The sequence below is a fragment of the Crassostrea angulata genome, unplaced genomic scaffold (genome assembly GCF_025612915.1).
Source record: "Crassostrea angulata isolate pt1a10 unplaced genomic scaffold, ASM2561291v2 HiC_scaffold_102, whole genome shotgun sequence".
Classification (NCBI taxonomy): domain Eukaryota; kingdom Metazoa; phylum Mollusca; class Bivalvia; order Ostreida; family Ostreidae; genus Magallana; species Magallana angulata.
The window spans coordinates 118,250-135,131 of record NW_026441657.1 but is presented as its reverse complement, the minus strand read 5'-3'; the positions used below and the strand labels follow the sequence as shown (position 1 = coordinate 135,131).

Genomic DNA, 16,882 nt, shown 5'->3' with positions numbered 1-16,882 from the left:
GGAGATATTTTAAGTAACCCCTAACCATCGGGATCGAATTGCCACCCGGAAAGTGAAACGTATTACGGTACCGATTGTATGGTGCGCAAGTTCCCTAGCCTTCTGGCAGCTCAAAGTATATATGTACCATCCAGATTGTTTTTACCATTATTGGAAATGTTGCAAGAATTTTTATGACTACTTACTCATAGACTAAATTCTTTTATAGATCAATTATGCTATCTCTAAAAATACATATGTTGAACAATCCTCCGCGGGCAGAATTTCAAAGTCAGTGTTATTACCTTTTGTAATTTATATGTTTGTTCATCATATTTTATAAATCAAAATCATTTTTATCCTTTACTTCATATATAACAATTAGTTGAGATTTAAAATGCTATACATGTAATAAAAGAGAGAGTGGTATTTATATATAATTGCCCCCCCCCCCCCCCCCCCCGGGCATATTTTTGGTATCTTTATTCTGTTCGAACTTTCCGAGGGTGGAGGTAGTAGGGGTGTCCTAATCCCCTAACTTCTTACCCCCTCTAGATCCACACGTTATAATATTTATTGCCAACAAATATATCTTTAATTTGGAATATTAGAAGTATTTTATTGCCATGCTGAACTTGTACTACATAAGCAAAAAAGAATATTTGAACATGTTACATCTCTAATTTTCAACTTGTAAAGGACAACTTATTCAATAAAATAAAAAAGTTTATTAAGTAGAAATATTTATTTCAGTATTTGTTCTTGTCATTCTTCCATCAACAACAAACGTACAATAAACCCATATCACAGAATAACGAGGCATATTACTTGCCCCCAAATTAACTTAGATTTGTCCCTCTACTTTCACCATATAACAGATACATACACTTACATACTAACAGCGCCAACAAAATAGTACATGACTGTATTCATTTATTGACTTACATCATATAACAGTTAAATAGATTTGATATTGTCATCACTATGTAAATTGATTGGAATAAATGAATGAAAAAAATGATCAATCAAACACCTATTAATAACATCTTATGGAACAGTCCATTAATCAATTACTCAGTTAATCAATCAGTCAAGCACAGAATCAATCAATTGATTCAATCAACCAATCTTTCAATCCAAAGTGTTGCTGGGTAAACTGTGTAAACTGCAAATAATTTCCTGGCTATATGAAGACTCAATAAATGTAATATACATATCCACATGGTCCAGGCACATCGGTATACATAATATATTGCATAGAACATGGTTAAAAGTGATTTCTGTACCTTGAACATGAACAATCACTTGAGATCATCAAAAGTGAGTAATGATAATAGCAGATGGATCTGTTGATTGAGTAAAACCTTTAGATTTGGTGGTTTTTGTCAGATCTACAAGATAATGCCCCATTGGGGTTATAAAGTGTTGGGTTAATATCACAGAAAATGAGTTTCAAGTCAAATGCTTAGTTACCGCCTATAGATAAACTTGGTTGTGTAGAAGTGAGTATGTTTGGAGACTTCCGGGAAAACCCTGGACAAATGGATCCTTGAAAAAGTGTCTCAACCTCTTCCAGACTGCGGCCCTTTGTTTCCGGCAAGGCAGCCATGATGAACACGAGACCACAGAACACGATACCCACAAACAGCCAGTAGGTCCCTACAATGTGGAAATGTCAATATATCACAAACAGCCAGTAGGTCCCTACAATGAGGAAATGTCAATATATCACAAACAGCCACTAGGTCCCTACAATGAGGAAATGTCAATATATCACAAACAGCCAGTAGGTCCCTACAATGAGGAAATGTCAATATATCACAAACAGCCAGTAGGTCCCTACAATGAGGAAATGTCACTATATCACAAACAGCCAGTAGGTCCCTACAATGAGGAAATGTCAATATCTCACAAACAGCCAGTAGGTCCCTACAATGAGGAAATGTCAATATATCACAAACAGCCAGTAGGTCCCTACAATGAGGAAATGTCAATATATCACAAACAGCCAGTAGGTCATGAATCAATGAAACTGTATGGTCGCGTTTGAATTCGATTATTGGTGTCTTTTTGAGGTTGTCTGCTATGCGGCATAATTCAGTGGTTTCTGCTTTGTGTTGTGTGCTGGGAGAATGTTGGAGGTACTATTGCAGGGAATCCCCCAGGCGGGGATGTTGGTGGTACTATTGCGGGGATGTTGGTGGTACTATTGCGAGGATGTTGGTGGTATTATTGCGGGGATGTTGGAGGTACAATTGCGGGGATGTTAGTGGTACTATTGCGGGGATGTTGGTGATACTATTGCGGGGATATTGGTGGTACTATTGCGGGGATGTTGGTGGTACTATTATCAATATATCTCAAACAGCCAGTAAGTCCCTACAATGAGGAAATGTCACTATATCACAAACAGCCAGTAGGTCCCTACAATGAGGAAATGTCAATATCTCACAAACAGCCAGTTGGTCCCTACAATGAGGAAATGTCAATATATCACAAACAGCCAGTAGGTCCCTACAATGAGGAAATGTCAATATATCACAAACAGCCAGTAGGTCCCTACAATGAGGATATGTCAATATATCACAAACAGCCAGTAGGTCCCTACAATGAGGAAATGTCAATATATCACAAACAACCAGTAGGTCCCTACAATGAGGAAATGTCAATATATCACAAACAGCCAATAGGTCCCTACAATGAGGAAATGTCACTATATCACAAACAGCCAGTAGGTCCCTACAATGAGGAAATGTCAATATATCACAAACAGCCAGTAGGTCCCTACAATGAGGAAATGTCACTATATCACAAACAGCCAGTAGGTCCCTACAATGAGGAAATGTCAATATATCACAAACAGCCAGTAGGTCCCTACAATGAGGAAATGTCAATATATCACAAACAGCCAGTAGGTCCCTACAATGAGGATATGTCAATATATCACAAACAGCCAGTAGGTCCCTACAATGAGGAAATGTCAATATATCACAAACAACCAGTAGGTCCCTACAATGAGGAAATGTCAATATATCACAAACAGCCAGTAGGTCCCTACAATGAGGAAATGTCACTATATCACAAACAGCCAGTAGGTCCCTACAATGAGGAAATGTCAATATATCACAAACAGCCAGTAGGTCCCTACAATGAGGAAATGTCAATATATCACAAACAGCCATTAGGTCCCTACAATGAGGAAATGTCAATATATCACAAACAGCCAGTAGGTCCCTACAATGAGGAAATGTCACTATATCACAAACAGCCAGTAGGTCCATACAATGGGGAAATGTCAATATGTCACAAACAGCCAGTAGGTCCCTACAATGAGGAAATGTCAATATATCACAAACAGCCAGTAGGTCCCTACAATGAGGAAATGTCAATATATCACAAACAGCCAGTAGGTCCCTACAATGAGGAAATGTCAATATATCAACAGTAGAAAACATAAGTCAACAAAAATAGTCAGTAGGTCCCTGTTAATGAGTAATTGTCACTAATAGAAACAGAAGATAACCTTTGCGATGGTTTAACAAATTAATAACAAAGTTCAACTGTGTATCTTTAACATCGCTCTCTCACACACCATGATAACATGACTTGACTTCAATGAACATTCATGTTTCACAAATAGGGAACCTGTTATTAATTCAAAGTGATAATCAAGATTTTACACGTGTTTCCACAAAAAAGATTTTATAAAGGTACATATACTGACACTTAAATTAACTTTTTAAAACAACAAACCTAGTGGCAGCAGCAATTTATTAACTGCTTTTTTGTAGCCTTATTTGGTGTACTATGGTAGCAGAGATTTGCCTGTAGTTACAGCTAAGTTATTTCACGGTCAATCTCAAACTTAAACTCACCATACTTAGTGATGCTCTCTGTCAGGGTTAGAAACGACATGGCAACTGCCAGGTTAAAGAACCAGTTGGTTGCCGTGGAGATAGCGTTACCGGTACTCCTGGCCCAAAGCGGGTAAATTTCTGAGTTGATGGTCCACGGCATGGGGCCCATACCTACAGAAATCAGTGTATACTGTAAAACCTACATAAATGTCTTACCCAGTGAATTTATCTGAAACTTCAATAATGCACTCATTTAGAGTATACATTGATTCAATATACTAGCTGTCTTGTACAAGCATTATATTTTTCAAAATACCAAAATAAATATATGTTTAGTATGTGGTTCCAGAACACTTATCAAAAAGTTAAAGGATTTTTCAAATAAAAATTAAATTGATTCCATTAACCTGATAAAATTACAACAAAGATGAAGCAAAAAATAGGGATAGATTGGAGTATGACAGGCACATGAAGTGAATTCAGCTCGCTGAAGAAAACTTTGAAATGAAAAGTTACATGCAGGAATAGACAATAAGTAATTCGTACCAGGTGCAAAGAACATCAAGTACATGACCAGGCCTAGCAGCCCCATCCAGGAGTAGTCCGTGGGGCAGTAACCATGGGCCCACACTGTCCCAGGGGTCAAGGGGTCAGAGTCACACCGACCTTGACCCGCACCATCTGTCAGGTTTGTAGCCACAGTGACACATGATCCATTGAGGACAGACTTTCCAATCTCCGTGTAACAAAATCCACAGTCAGAGTTCTCTATACAGTCTTCACACCAACTGGAAAAATCAAAATATTCAGAAATATCACAGGAAAATGTCCAGATTATGTTGATATTTTCTGGTTGGTTAATATTATGGAAGTAACACGTTTAGTTAATGCTAAGGGCATTCAATGGTCACATCCATTTAAGTCTATTCATCAGATTTTATGTAAGTAATCTTTTCATCAGTTGCTATTGGGGACTTTGGAGCATTAATTTGCAGCAAGTGTCTCCCTTAAAGCAACATTGTTCATAAAATATTTGACAACAAATGGGTTAATGTTTCGGAGTGTGTTTTTAACTTTCATTACACTGTATATTTGTGTTAATATTTCAGAGTGTGTTTCCAACTTTCTGGTCAGATTCTTCATTAAACCTATAGATACATAGTGTACTTACCTGTATGATGAGCAGGTGTCGTTGGATTCCCTGAATGTGACTGGTGGAGAATGGAAGGCAGCTAGCTGGAACCCTACCGCTAGGACGACCAGACTTATCAACACGCCTGTAAACAATAGCCATAGCGCTTTATTTAAACAGGACAAATAAAGTGCTCTGTAACTTCAATGGTCATTTTTAAAAACTAAAATGTTTTACAGAGTACCATTTATATTAAGATGTCTTACTACAGAAATAACTGAATCTCCATAGTAACCATTTGATGAATGTGAAGGTGTAATTAACAGTTGAGTTATACAGACAGACAGTGCATGGACTTGTGTCGGTTTGTGGTGGTGTAATATACAATGGAGTTGATATAGACAGATTGACAGTGGAATTGTGTCGGGTTGTGACTTACCGACCAGACTTCCCAGGATTAAAGGCCTCCTACCAATCCTCTCCACCAGCCAGACCCCGAGGATCGTGAACACAAAGTTGACGCCCGCTGTCATGGCGGCTAGCCAGATTGCCAGGCTGGTGTCTCTAACACCGGTCATTCTTATGATGGTCGCACTGTAGTACCTGGCAGAGCATGTAATGATAATAATTACTTTTTTGTACTTAGTAATGAACTACGATAAAACAAGTTATAGTGATTAAGTCAGACTGTAGTACCTGCATACAAGTAGGATCTGGATGACTGTACTTTACAAGAAAACTTAACTACAGGACAACATGGATTAATTTGTTGAGTGACACAAGTGACAGTGTTAATGCAACTGACATAAACAACCTTATTACTTGTAACAGTGTTAATTCAACTGCCAATGTATGACTTACATGGCAGTGTTAATTCAACTGACAATGTATGACCTACATGACAGTGTTGATTCAACTTACTTGTTGTATGACTTTCATGACAGTGTTGATTGAACTGAATCATTGTATGACTTACATGACAGTGTTGATTCCACTGACTTGTTGTATATCGTTCATGACAGTGTTGATTCCACTGACTTGTTGTATATCTTTCATGACAGTGCTGATTCCACTAACTTGTTGTGTGACTTACATGACAGTGCTGAATCCACTGACTTGCAGTATGAATTACATGACAGTGTTGATTCCACTGACTTGTTGTATGACTTACATGACAGTGTTGAATTCATTCACTTGTTGTGTGACTTACATGACAGTGCTGATTCCACTGACTTGTGTGTGACTTACATGACAGTGTTGATTCCACTGACTTGTTGTATGACTTACATGACAGTGTTGATTCAACTGACTCATAGTGTGACTTATATGACAGTGTTGATACCACTGACTTGTTGTGTGACTTACATGACAGTCTTGATTCCCCTGTGGTGACTTACATGACAGTGTTGATTCCCCTGACTTGTGTGACCTACATGACAGTGTTGACTCCCCTGATTTGTTGTGTGACTTACATGACTACGTTGATTCCACTGAATTCTTATGTGACTAACATGACAGTGTTGATTGAACTGACTCATTGTATAACTTATAAGACAGAGTTGATTCCACTGACATGTTGTATTACATTTTTTACAGTGCTGATTCCACTGACTTGTTTTGTGACTTACATGACAGTGTTGATTCTACTGACTTGATGTTTGACTTACATGACAGTGTTGATTGAACTGACTCGTTGTGTGACTTATATCACAGTATTGATTCCACTGACTTGCTATTTGACTTTCATGACAGTGATGATTACACTGACTTATTATGTGACTTACATGACAGTGTTGATTCCACTGACTTGTTATGTGACTTACATGATAGTGTTGATTCCACTGACTCGTTGTATGACTTACATGACAGTGTTGATTCCACTGACTTGTTATGTGACTTACATGACAGTGTTGATTCCACTGACTTGTTTTGTGACTTACATGACAGTGTTGATTCCACTGACTTGTTGAATAAGCTGTAGGCCACTTCCAACCAAGACTGCTCGTCTGACTGATGGGGTTCTGAGAATCTTCATTAAGATGTTTTCCTTTCCTAAAAATTTTCACCATTGTCAAATAGAAAGTACATAGCCTTCGCAAAATTGGTTGATAATGTATCTTCTTATCTGTGAGTTTAATTTGCTAGTTAATTATTTTTTATGCTTTGTCAACCATATATTAAATATACAAAAGCATCCTTATTATTTATCTTCAGTCTCTTAGTCTCTGTTTTTTTAAATTATTTACCGAACACCTCCATTAGTTTCTTACTTTACCTGTCTCCTCCATTAGTCTCTTTTTTACCTGTATACTCCCTTAGTCTCTGGTTTCTTACTTTACCAGTATCCTCCATTAGTTTCTGGTTTCGTTCTTTACCTGTCTCCTCCAATGGTCTCTTTTTTACCTGTCTCCTCCAATAGTCTCTGGTTTCTTACTTTACCTGTCTCCTCCATTTGTCTCTTTTTTACCCGTCTCCTCCATTGGTCTCTGGTATCTTACTTTACCTGTCTCCTCCATTAGTCTCTGGTTTCTTACTTTACCTGTCTCCTCCATTAGTTTCTGGTTTCTTACTTTACCTGTATCCTCCATTAGTTTCTGGTTTCTTTCTTTACCTGTCTACTCCAATAGTCTCTGGTTTCTTACTTTACCTGTATCCTCCATTAGTTTCTGGTTTCTTACTTTACCTGTCTCCTCCATTAGTTTCTGGTTTCTTACTTTACCTGTCTCCTCCATTAGTTTCTGGTTTCTTACTTTACCTGTCTCCTCCATTAGTCTCTGGTTTCTTACTTTACCTGTCTCCTCCATTAGTCTCTGGTATCTTACTTTACCTGTCTCCTCCAATAGTCTCTGGTTTCTTACTTTACCTGTATCCTCCATTAGTTTCTGGTTTCTTACTTTACCTGTCTCCTCCATTAGTCTCTTTTTTACCTGTATACTCCCTTAGTCTCTGGTTTCTTACTTTACCCTTATCCTCCATTAGTTTCTGGTTTCGATCTTTACCTGTCTCCTCCAATGGTCTCTTTTTTACCTGTCTCCTCCATTAGTCTCTGGTTTCTTACTTTACCTGTCTCCTCCAATAGTCTCTGGTTTCTTACTTTACCTGTCTCCTCCATTAGTCTCTGGTATCTTACTTTACCTGTCTCTTCCAATGGTCTCTGGTTTCTTACTTTACCTGTATCCTCCATTAGTTTCTGGTTTCTTACTTTACCTGTCTCCTCCAATGGTCTCTTTTTTACCTGTCTCCTCCAATAGTCTCTTTTTTACCTGTCTCCTACATTAGTCTCTTTTTTACCTGTCTCCTACATTGGTCTCTGGTATCTTACTTTACCTGTCTCCTCCAATAGTCTCTTTTTTACCTGTCTCCTCCATTAGTCTCTTTTTTACCTGTCTCCTACATTGGTCTCTGGTATCTTACTTTACCTGTCTCCTCCATTAGTCTCTGGTTTCTTACTTTACCTGTCTCCTCCATTAGTTTCTGGTTTCTTACTTTACCTGTTTCCTCCATTAGTTTCTGGTTTCTTTCTTTACCTGTCTCCTCCAATAGTCTCTGGTTTCTTACCTTACCTGTATCATCCATTAGTCTCTGGTATCTTACTTTACCTGTCTCTTCCATTAGTCTCTGGTCCTCCTCACACAGTTCTTTCACTGTGTTTAGCTCCTCCTCCACATCCTCGGTTCCTCTACATTTCTGGAGGACTTCTCGGGCCTCAGTTATTCTACCATGTTTTATCAACCATCTCGGACTTTCAGGTAGAAACAAAAACCCCACAAACTGGACAGCTGATGGCACGGCCGCGAGTCCCAGCATCCACCTGTCAACATAGCATCAAGCACGAGTGATCAAGTACTGTAAACCAAACATTATTTGTGACGACTTTATTTTACTATTTACCAGTCAGAGATAAACTGGTTTATGGTGACTAATCTTCATGATCAAGATGTAGATTATCTGGACAATCATATATCAAAGACATTTGAAGACTGGTTCTCGGTGAGAAATATTTGCAATGATGACGTTCTCGTGAACCGTGTGAAAATTTTTGCACATGAAAAAAAGTTGATTTACATTAAACAAACCATTTTGTACTTTGCTAGTTATGTGAATTGATTTGAATCCTTTTGTGGGGGTCAACTCCAAAGTCAAAAGGGTAAAATCCAATCATCTGCTTTTCTATGCCACCAAACAATTGGACATCATGTGATAGATTCTCTTTAGATTTTGAAAAATTTTATGTAGGTAGGCCCACTTTGACAATAAAAATGCATGATGGAAGGATGAAAATGGATTTTTAAAATCTAATGACAAGGTTACAAACAGGGAAACTGTAAAGCTGCTGTGTGAATTCTACAGTTTTTCCCCAAAACGGGGGGAAAAAGAATATAACTTTTGGAAAGTGCAGATTAAAATTTACAATAACGTAACATCTGTCCATTGTGTTGTTTGTCATCTTTGAAATATCAGTATCATTTACCTCCATCCATTCTTGTCGTAGCTGAACACCCCGTCCAGAACACTGGCCACAAACTGTCCCCCTGTGATAAACAGGTTATTAACCGTGACCAGCCGACCCCGGAGATGTACCGGGGCACACTCAGCGATGTACATCGGAACCGTCATAGAAGCCAGACCTAAAGAGCACTATTGGATAAATTATGTAGAAAATTTACAAGCTAATACATGATTCAATTATTCCAAAGATTTCTATGATGGTGATAATGTTGCAGAATGATATGCATGCGTATATTGCTCTTGATTGACTTATAACTTTGGTCATTGTTATTCAATAATTAAATTCAGAACTATTTAACATCAGGAAATGTGCTAATGTCTTCAAACACCTGGCATAAAGTTGCGACCTTGTTCTGTACTTAACCATTTTGATCTTTGGATGCTCCTCCAATAGAACTATACATTTAAAAACTCTTAGCACCCCTATAATGCTACACCGTGCATGTACTTACCTATCCCCACTCTATGATGATCCTCCAACACTAAAATACCTATCCTGTCCCTTATAATGCTCATCCTACACTAATATACCCTGGCCCCTTAAATTGATTTACTGATCCCCACCCATAGGATGCTCCCCTACACTTACTGATCCCCACCCAGAGGATCCCTACCCAGAGGATGCTCCCCTACACTTACTGATCCCCACCCAGAGGATGCTCCCCTACACTTACTGATCCCCACCCAGAGGATGCTCCTCCTACACTTACTGATCCCCACCCAGAGGATGCTCCCCCTACACTTACTGATCTTGACCTTTAGGATACTTCTTCTCTCATTAACTTAACCCGATCCCTAGGACGCTCTTCCTAAACTTACCTATTCCCACCCCTAAGATGCTCCGACCTGCCAGCAGCATGACCTTGTTCTGAGCCACACCCAGCAGCACCGCTCCCCCTGTAAACACCAGACTGGCCACCACAGTCACCGCCTTCCTCCCGATCTTATCATTTAGCGGTCCTCCCACCAGAGCAAATATAGCGGCAAACAGGATGGTAGCACTCACAACCATCTCTTCCCAGACAGAGTCCAGCTCAAACTCGGGCTGCAGAAGAAGCATCGCCCCTGACACAACGCCTGTATCATACCCAAACAAGAAGCCGCCGATTGCAGCGAAGAAAGCAAGGGTGTATACAAACTGGGGGGTTCTCTGGACCTGCCCCTGGGCGTCATCATTCTGCACGTTTGAAGATCGTTTAGGTTTTGGCTCGGGAACCAACGGTCGCTTTTCAGTCATGCTGAGCGATTCAAACTCGATGTCTTCACTATCAGTGTCCGTTGACATTGATAACACATCACCGATGATAACGACCGATAGAATGTCACCACAAAACACTTCTGCCGTGTGACTTTTTGAGAAGAAAAATCTACTTTCAGTTTCACCTTGATATTTTGATTTTCAAATGGATTGAATTTAGTACACATGCATTTTGCAAATTGGAAGAATGATATTCGTTATAAAATTGTTGCATATTGGGTGATGTTATTGTACATTTCCTGAATCCGTTTGATTACACGATTCTTGATATCAGTTAAAATCCGGAATAAAAATATTTGTATAAATAGATTTCGGCTTTTATAATTAGGCTAAGCATGTGAAAGACTCAGATCATCGTTTTCATCCCGGGTTTGCAGAACTCGTTGAATATTTATTTGGAAATACAAATGTTATGCAGCCTTTTATGTATTATCCCGGTCTTTAAATAGCAATTGTAAGTATAAAGTCAAAATCGGCAGTAGAATATGGATGTTTATATGGATCAGCAATGCTTGCATTTTTCGGCAGTAAACTAACGGGTTTTCTTTGTTTTAGACGCGATGAAAATTGCTTATCGATTTTTAGTCCAACAGTGAGTCTGTGACTGCAGCAGGAAAGTTTTTAACACAGAAATCTTACATAGAAAACATGTTTTGATGTGATTTTACATTTTGATTGTCTGTTTGGTTTGTGCCAGAAAAACTTAACCGTCTGTTATTAATTTTTGATTGGCAGGTTATTGGCTTGCCTCTAACTATTTGTTATATTTGTGAATATATATATCTATACTAAAGCTTACCAAAAGGTCAGCAGTAGATGGCCCTCAATCCTAAGAAAAACGTCTGAACGTCTCCAGGACAAGGGAATAAAGGCGCTGATTAGTGTTCACTGTAATTAAGCTTGATAAGTGGCACCGAGCCCGACGTAAATACCACATATTTAAGCCAAGAGGCATATAAATGTAACATAACTTTTCACCAAGCTAACTATACCATGAAGAAATATATTATGGTTATTGATATAGCATACTGTTTATAAACAAGTCAACACAGTGACAGGTAATACGGAATAACTTAATTTATTTTAAGATTGGTTTTGATGAGAATTTTTTTTACACTTCAGAAAATGCCAGGAAAGAGGAAAAGAACATCAACTATTAGAAGTGAGAGACAGAGCGAGGAAAGGGAGGAGTCCCCAGCCCCAACATCGCAGAAACGGAAGCGGAAAGCCCAATATGACCCTGTATTTAATTAATTCTTAAAATCAACAAATAATTTTTATTTGGATGTTATAAGGAATCAGAGATTTTTATAATGTATTCCTGACAGTTTCTTTATATGATTTTTCTACCTGACTGTAAGTTTATTATCTGAAATCTGCTTGAAGGTTGAGATCTGTCAGGAGTTGTATGAGACCATCAAGACTTACAAGGGCGAGGATGGGCGGCTCGTCTGTGAAACGTTTATTCGAGTTCCTCAGAGGAGGTGAGTCACCTCATGAAACAAATGCACTCTCTTAACAACCATATATATATTTAGTTAGTCACATTAGGCATCACACTAAGTAGGGTACAGTAAACTCCATTTAATTTGTTGTTAGAGCTGCTGCGGATTACTATGAAGTAGTAGCGACACCCATCGACCTGCGTAAAATACAACAGAAGCTGAAAATGGAGGAATATGAGGATATAGACCAGCTGACCACAGATGTAGAGCTCCTAGTCAGCAATGCCAAGCTGTATTACAAGGTACACATATGTAGCTGTGTAAAGCAAGCACATGATCTAGTGTTTGGTAAGAGGAAAGGAAGCTGTCTTATAATGTAACCAACCAACCACTTCACACTTCATGAATGTATTCCCACTCATCTTTTGATCTATTCAACTACTTGAGATTTATATTTTAGGAAGAATGAATTCAAAATATGTTATAAATTTTCTTATATTTTTCTTCGCTCAAACCTATCATCTGAAGTATTCATTATCATTAAATTTTTTCCATGTTTTCCTCAAGTATTCATTATCATTAAATTTTTTCCAAGTTTTCCTCAAGACTGTGGAACCTCTTGATATTTTGAGATTGGTCATTCATTACTTTATTTTAGATGCTAGTATGCTTTATTTATTAACATTGATTGTACTTTCCATAGAAATCCTCTCAAGAATACAAGGATGCAGTAGAATTGTTGGAAATTTACCACGAGACAAAAAGCGAGCTGTTAAACGAAGCGTTTGGTGAACCGGAACAACCGAGGGTGGAGCGACGACGCAGCACAAGACAGGCTGCACAGGAAGTGGACGAGGATGAGGAGGTAGATCTCTTTCTATAAATATCTTTGGGTCCTCTACTCTTTGGGAAAAGTTATCAAAATGCCACTTTGTGGCGCCACATACTGATGAATTCTTTAAAGATATGATATTTTTTTAGAATGTTTATTATAACAGAAAAAGACTTGCAATTACCGGTATATGAAATTGATCTCCTTTGCTCTTGTCTTTTCTACAAATGTCATTGTCCAAATTTCAAATTACAGTTGCATTCTTTGTGTAAACATTGAGACAGGAAGATAACCACATATCTTTTTTACAGGAGGATGATGCACCTGTAGAGAAGCAGTCAGAGGACGTGAAGGATGACCCTCAGGAAATAGAGGAACTGTTTGCTGCAGCCATGAACGCTAGAGACGGAGACCGAGATATCAGTCTTGTGTTCCAGCTACTGCCTCAAAGATCTGTAAGTTATAGTTACAGCTACTGCCTCAAAGATCTGTAAGTTATAGTTACAGCTACTGCCTCAAAGATCTGTAAGTTATAGTTACAGCCTTGTGTTGCAGTAACTGCCTCAAAGATCAGTAAGTTGCAGCTAGTTTCTACATCAGACACCCATGACCAAATAGCTTGGCCAGGGGCTCCGCGATATAGAGTTGAAGCAGATTTTTTAGTCATGAAAGTATCATATTGTGTAGCAATTAGGTACTGTAGACGTATTTTTTTCCACGGGGTCATAATTCCGCGGAATCACAATATCAATTTAATCCGCGGGTAAAAATTGACGCGGATTCTTTGAATGAAAAAAAAATATGTGAATGATAATTATTAAATTTAGTTCTGAGCGATTTTCATTACCTAGAATTTGTCCAACTTTGGACTTAAATTGTACACAGTGAACAGTGATTATCAGATGTGCACTGATCGGTAGTCATTAGTGAGCCGTTAAGATGTTACGACGCTGGCTAAAATCGTCTTGTGAAACACCACATCTTTAATTAACTATCAGTTTATGGGTTCACATTTCGTTTAAATTATGAGTTGATCAGTTTTATCAATTAAAAGTCAGAGCACAAAGGGATCTAAAAATTGCAGTAAAAACACGGGTCTTAGCGGGTAGTTAATTGGGTCATTGAAGGACAGACCCGCTTGGGGCTATTTGTCGTCTGACACGTGCCGTTATCTCAGGCTGGGAGAAGTTTAAATTTCATGCAAGTAAATTTACAGAAAATTCAAATCTTTAGGAGATTAAATTATTTATTATGTGAATTCTCAATACAAAGTTTGACAGTTTGCATAGATAAAAACGATATACATTGGGTACACGTATATGCAAGTGTTATATAATGTAGTAACTTCCGATTATCCTTATTCATGTAATGCAATTTCAAAATTTCATTCCAAAATGCACTTTAAGTACACGGTGAAAAAATTCCGCGGAAAATTTGTGCCCGCGTTCATAGCGTAAATTAATACCACGCGGACAAAAGTACGTCTACAGTATTAGAAAATGAAGCATAATTTGAATAAGAGGATCTAATATGGAGAGATTTTATCAGGAGTTTGACTTTGTGTTTTAGAAATATCCAGAGTACTATAAGATCATCAAGAACCCGATCGACATGAAGATGATTGCTCAGAAAATCCAAGGAAACATGTACAATACATTGAATGAGATCGAGAGAGATTTCTTCTTGATGGTGAAAAATGCCAGAACATTTAATGAGCCAAAGTCTGTCATCTATAAGGTATGTGTCAACAAACAAAGGTAATAAAATGTCCAACAGTTGAACAAATTGTGTTTGAAGACAACTTTTGTGAACATATTAAAGTCTGGTATATGTATCTTGAACAGAACTACAAACATATGTCTGTGCTTTTTAAATCTGTTTGTGACAATTTGCTTATAGCTTTTCATTCTTTATTCTCAGGATGCAGTGGAAATGAAAAGAATTGTTCAGAAGAAGAAACAGGAAATAATACAGAGAAAAAGCATGGTGCCAAAGCCACCAGAGAGAGTGAGGTGAGTGTCTACATTTATTATTGTGAACAAAACAAGGATCACATTTAGGAGGGCTTAGTGGTCATGGCCATTTTTAGGCTGTATTTACCTCTTTTAAACAAAGAGCTCTATATAAATATATAGGAAAACGTTCAAATATTTCAAACTTGAATATTTGGATTCTGTCTTTCTTATATAATGGTTTATGACCAAAAATATTATAACTGAAAGTTTAAGCAAATCTGATGGGTAATTTGTGGACCATTCAGGCGTTTTAATCATTGTATCAAAGCTGTATCATACCACCTGATGTTGTGAAAATTTCTCATTAAGTGTTGAACAAGTTTATCTTTATTTCTAGAACAAGAAACCTACAGAAGATGTCAGCAATTTGTGCTGCACTGAAATATCCGTCAGATGATGAAGACGATGAAGCATCATTGGATGCGAGTCTGATGGATTACGATGATGATTCCGGAGCGGAGACAATAATGTCAGAGGACGATAATCTGTACGTGATGCTGCTGAATGCCGTCAAAAACTACAAGCTGCCATCAGGGGAGACCGTCCATGAGCCATTCATTAAACTTCCCAGTAAAAGGTAATCATAAGATTGATAAGGACTTTTGTTATAAAGAAGGAATTTTTCTGTTTATTGATATACAAATTGTCTGAATTTTTCAAACATATGCTAGTTTGATTTTGCAATTGGGTGGATTGATTGAGTTGATGGAGATGCTGTGTTCTGTTGACAGGTTTTACCCAGATTACTACGAGGAGATTGTGAGGCCCATGTCTCTATCCAACGTACGCAAGAAGATCAAGGTAACCCTGCTTCCTTTGTTTGGCTTTAAATAGAAGTTTTCTAATTGATATCAAATTTGTTTTGAACAATAATGATAATGACTCTTAAACCTTAAAAAGAAATGTTTTTTCTTTGGGTGTGTTGACAGTTTAACCAGTACAGAAATCTGGAAGAAGTAGCTGCAGACCTAAACCTTGTGTTTGACAATGCCAGGCAGTACAATGCTGACGACTCCCTGCTCTATCAGGTAGGTAACAGGTAGGGACACACCTGTGTCATGCCTGACAGATACAAGTACTTTAACTGAGAAATCAATTTAATATGAGATTTACACTTTTCAGAATTCTTGGATTATTCAATAAAATTGTTTTGCAGTAAGTTTTTGGATTAAGAGAATCCACACAAATAGAGGTACATGTACAATGGCTACAACAACAAATGATATTGATTTCTATTGAATCAGTGCTGGTTGTCTTTGTCTTTTTGCAGCATGCCGTGATTCTCCAGAAAGTGATGATTGACAAAAAGCGGGAGCTAGAACGACTGGAGACCAACAAGGTCAGTATTCAGGAGTTGTGGTTCCTGACAAGAGTCATGGTTCTTGACTGGAGTAACACAGTTAGTGTTATCTGACTCTGGTGTGAGTGTACAGTGTGAGTGTACAGTGGAAGTGTACAGTGGGGGTGTTATTGGTATCATGATTCTTGTCAGGAGGCTTGATCTGTGACTGTGGAATCACTGGATGTTGTCAAACCCATACTCGATGTTGTCACATACATGTACATGTAGTTTATTCAACAAACCCATATTTGATGTTGTCAAATTGCTAATATCAAAAGTCTTTTCGTATGTTTTATTGTTAGATTTTGTTTGCAGGAATGATAGCCACATTTTATTAGGCTTCCTAAAAATTAATGTTTAGTTTCTCAGGCACAGCTGCCGCATTGATTTATTAATAAGTTAAAATTTTTAGTCAAAATTTAAGAATTGACCTTTGACTGTTTTTTCAACCTTGCAATAAAATACCTGCCTGCTGCATTATATTATGAAATATTTGGCCAGAGAAACTGAAGA

General features: G+C 37.9%; 1 protein-coding gene across 1 annotated transcript in view; it reads left to right on the top strand.

Moving 5' to 3' along the window:
• LOC128169151 (protein polybromo-1-like) overlaps nt 1–16,882 on the top strand; it is a 68,102-nt gene that overhangs the window by 2,723 nt on the left and 48,497 nt on the right. Inside the window, 12 exon segments of the mRNA XM_052835314.1 lie at nt 4,386–4,524; nt 11,858–11,977; nt 12,122–12,219; nt 12,335–12,482; nt 12,884–13,045; nt 13,324–13,467; nt 14,582–14,749; nt 14,933–15,024; nt 15,365–15,604; nt 15,759–15,828; nt 15,957–16,055; nt 16,298–16,366. Coding sequence (XP_052691274.1) covers nt 4,386–4,524; nt 11,858–11,977; nt 12,122–12,219; nt 12,335–12,482; nt 12,884–13,045; nt 13,324–13,467; nt 14,582–14,749; nt 14,933–15,024; nt 15,365–15,604; nt 15,759–15,828; nt 15,957–16,055; nt 16,298–16,366 — 1,549 coding nt within the window.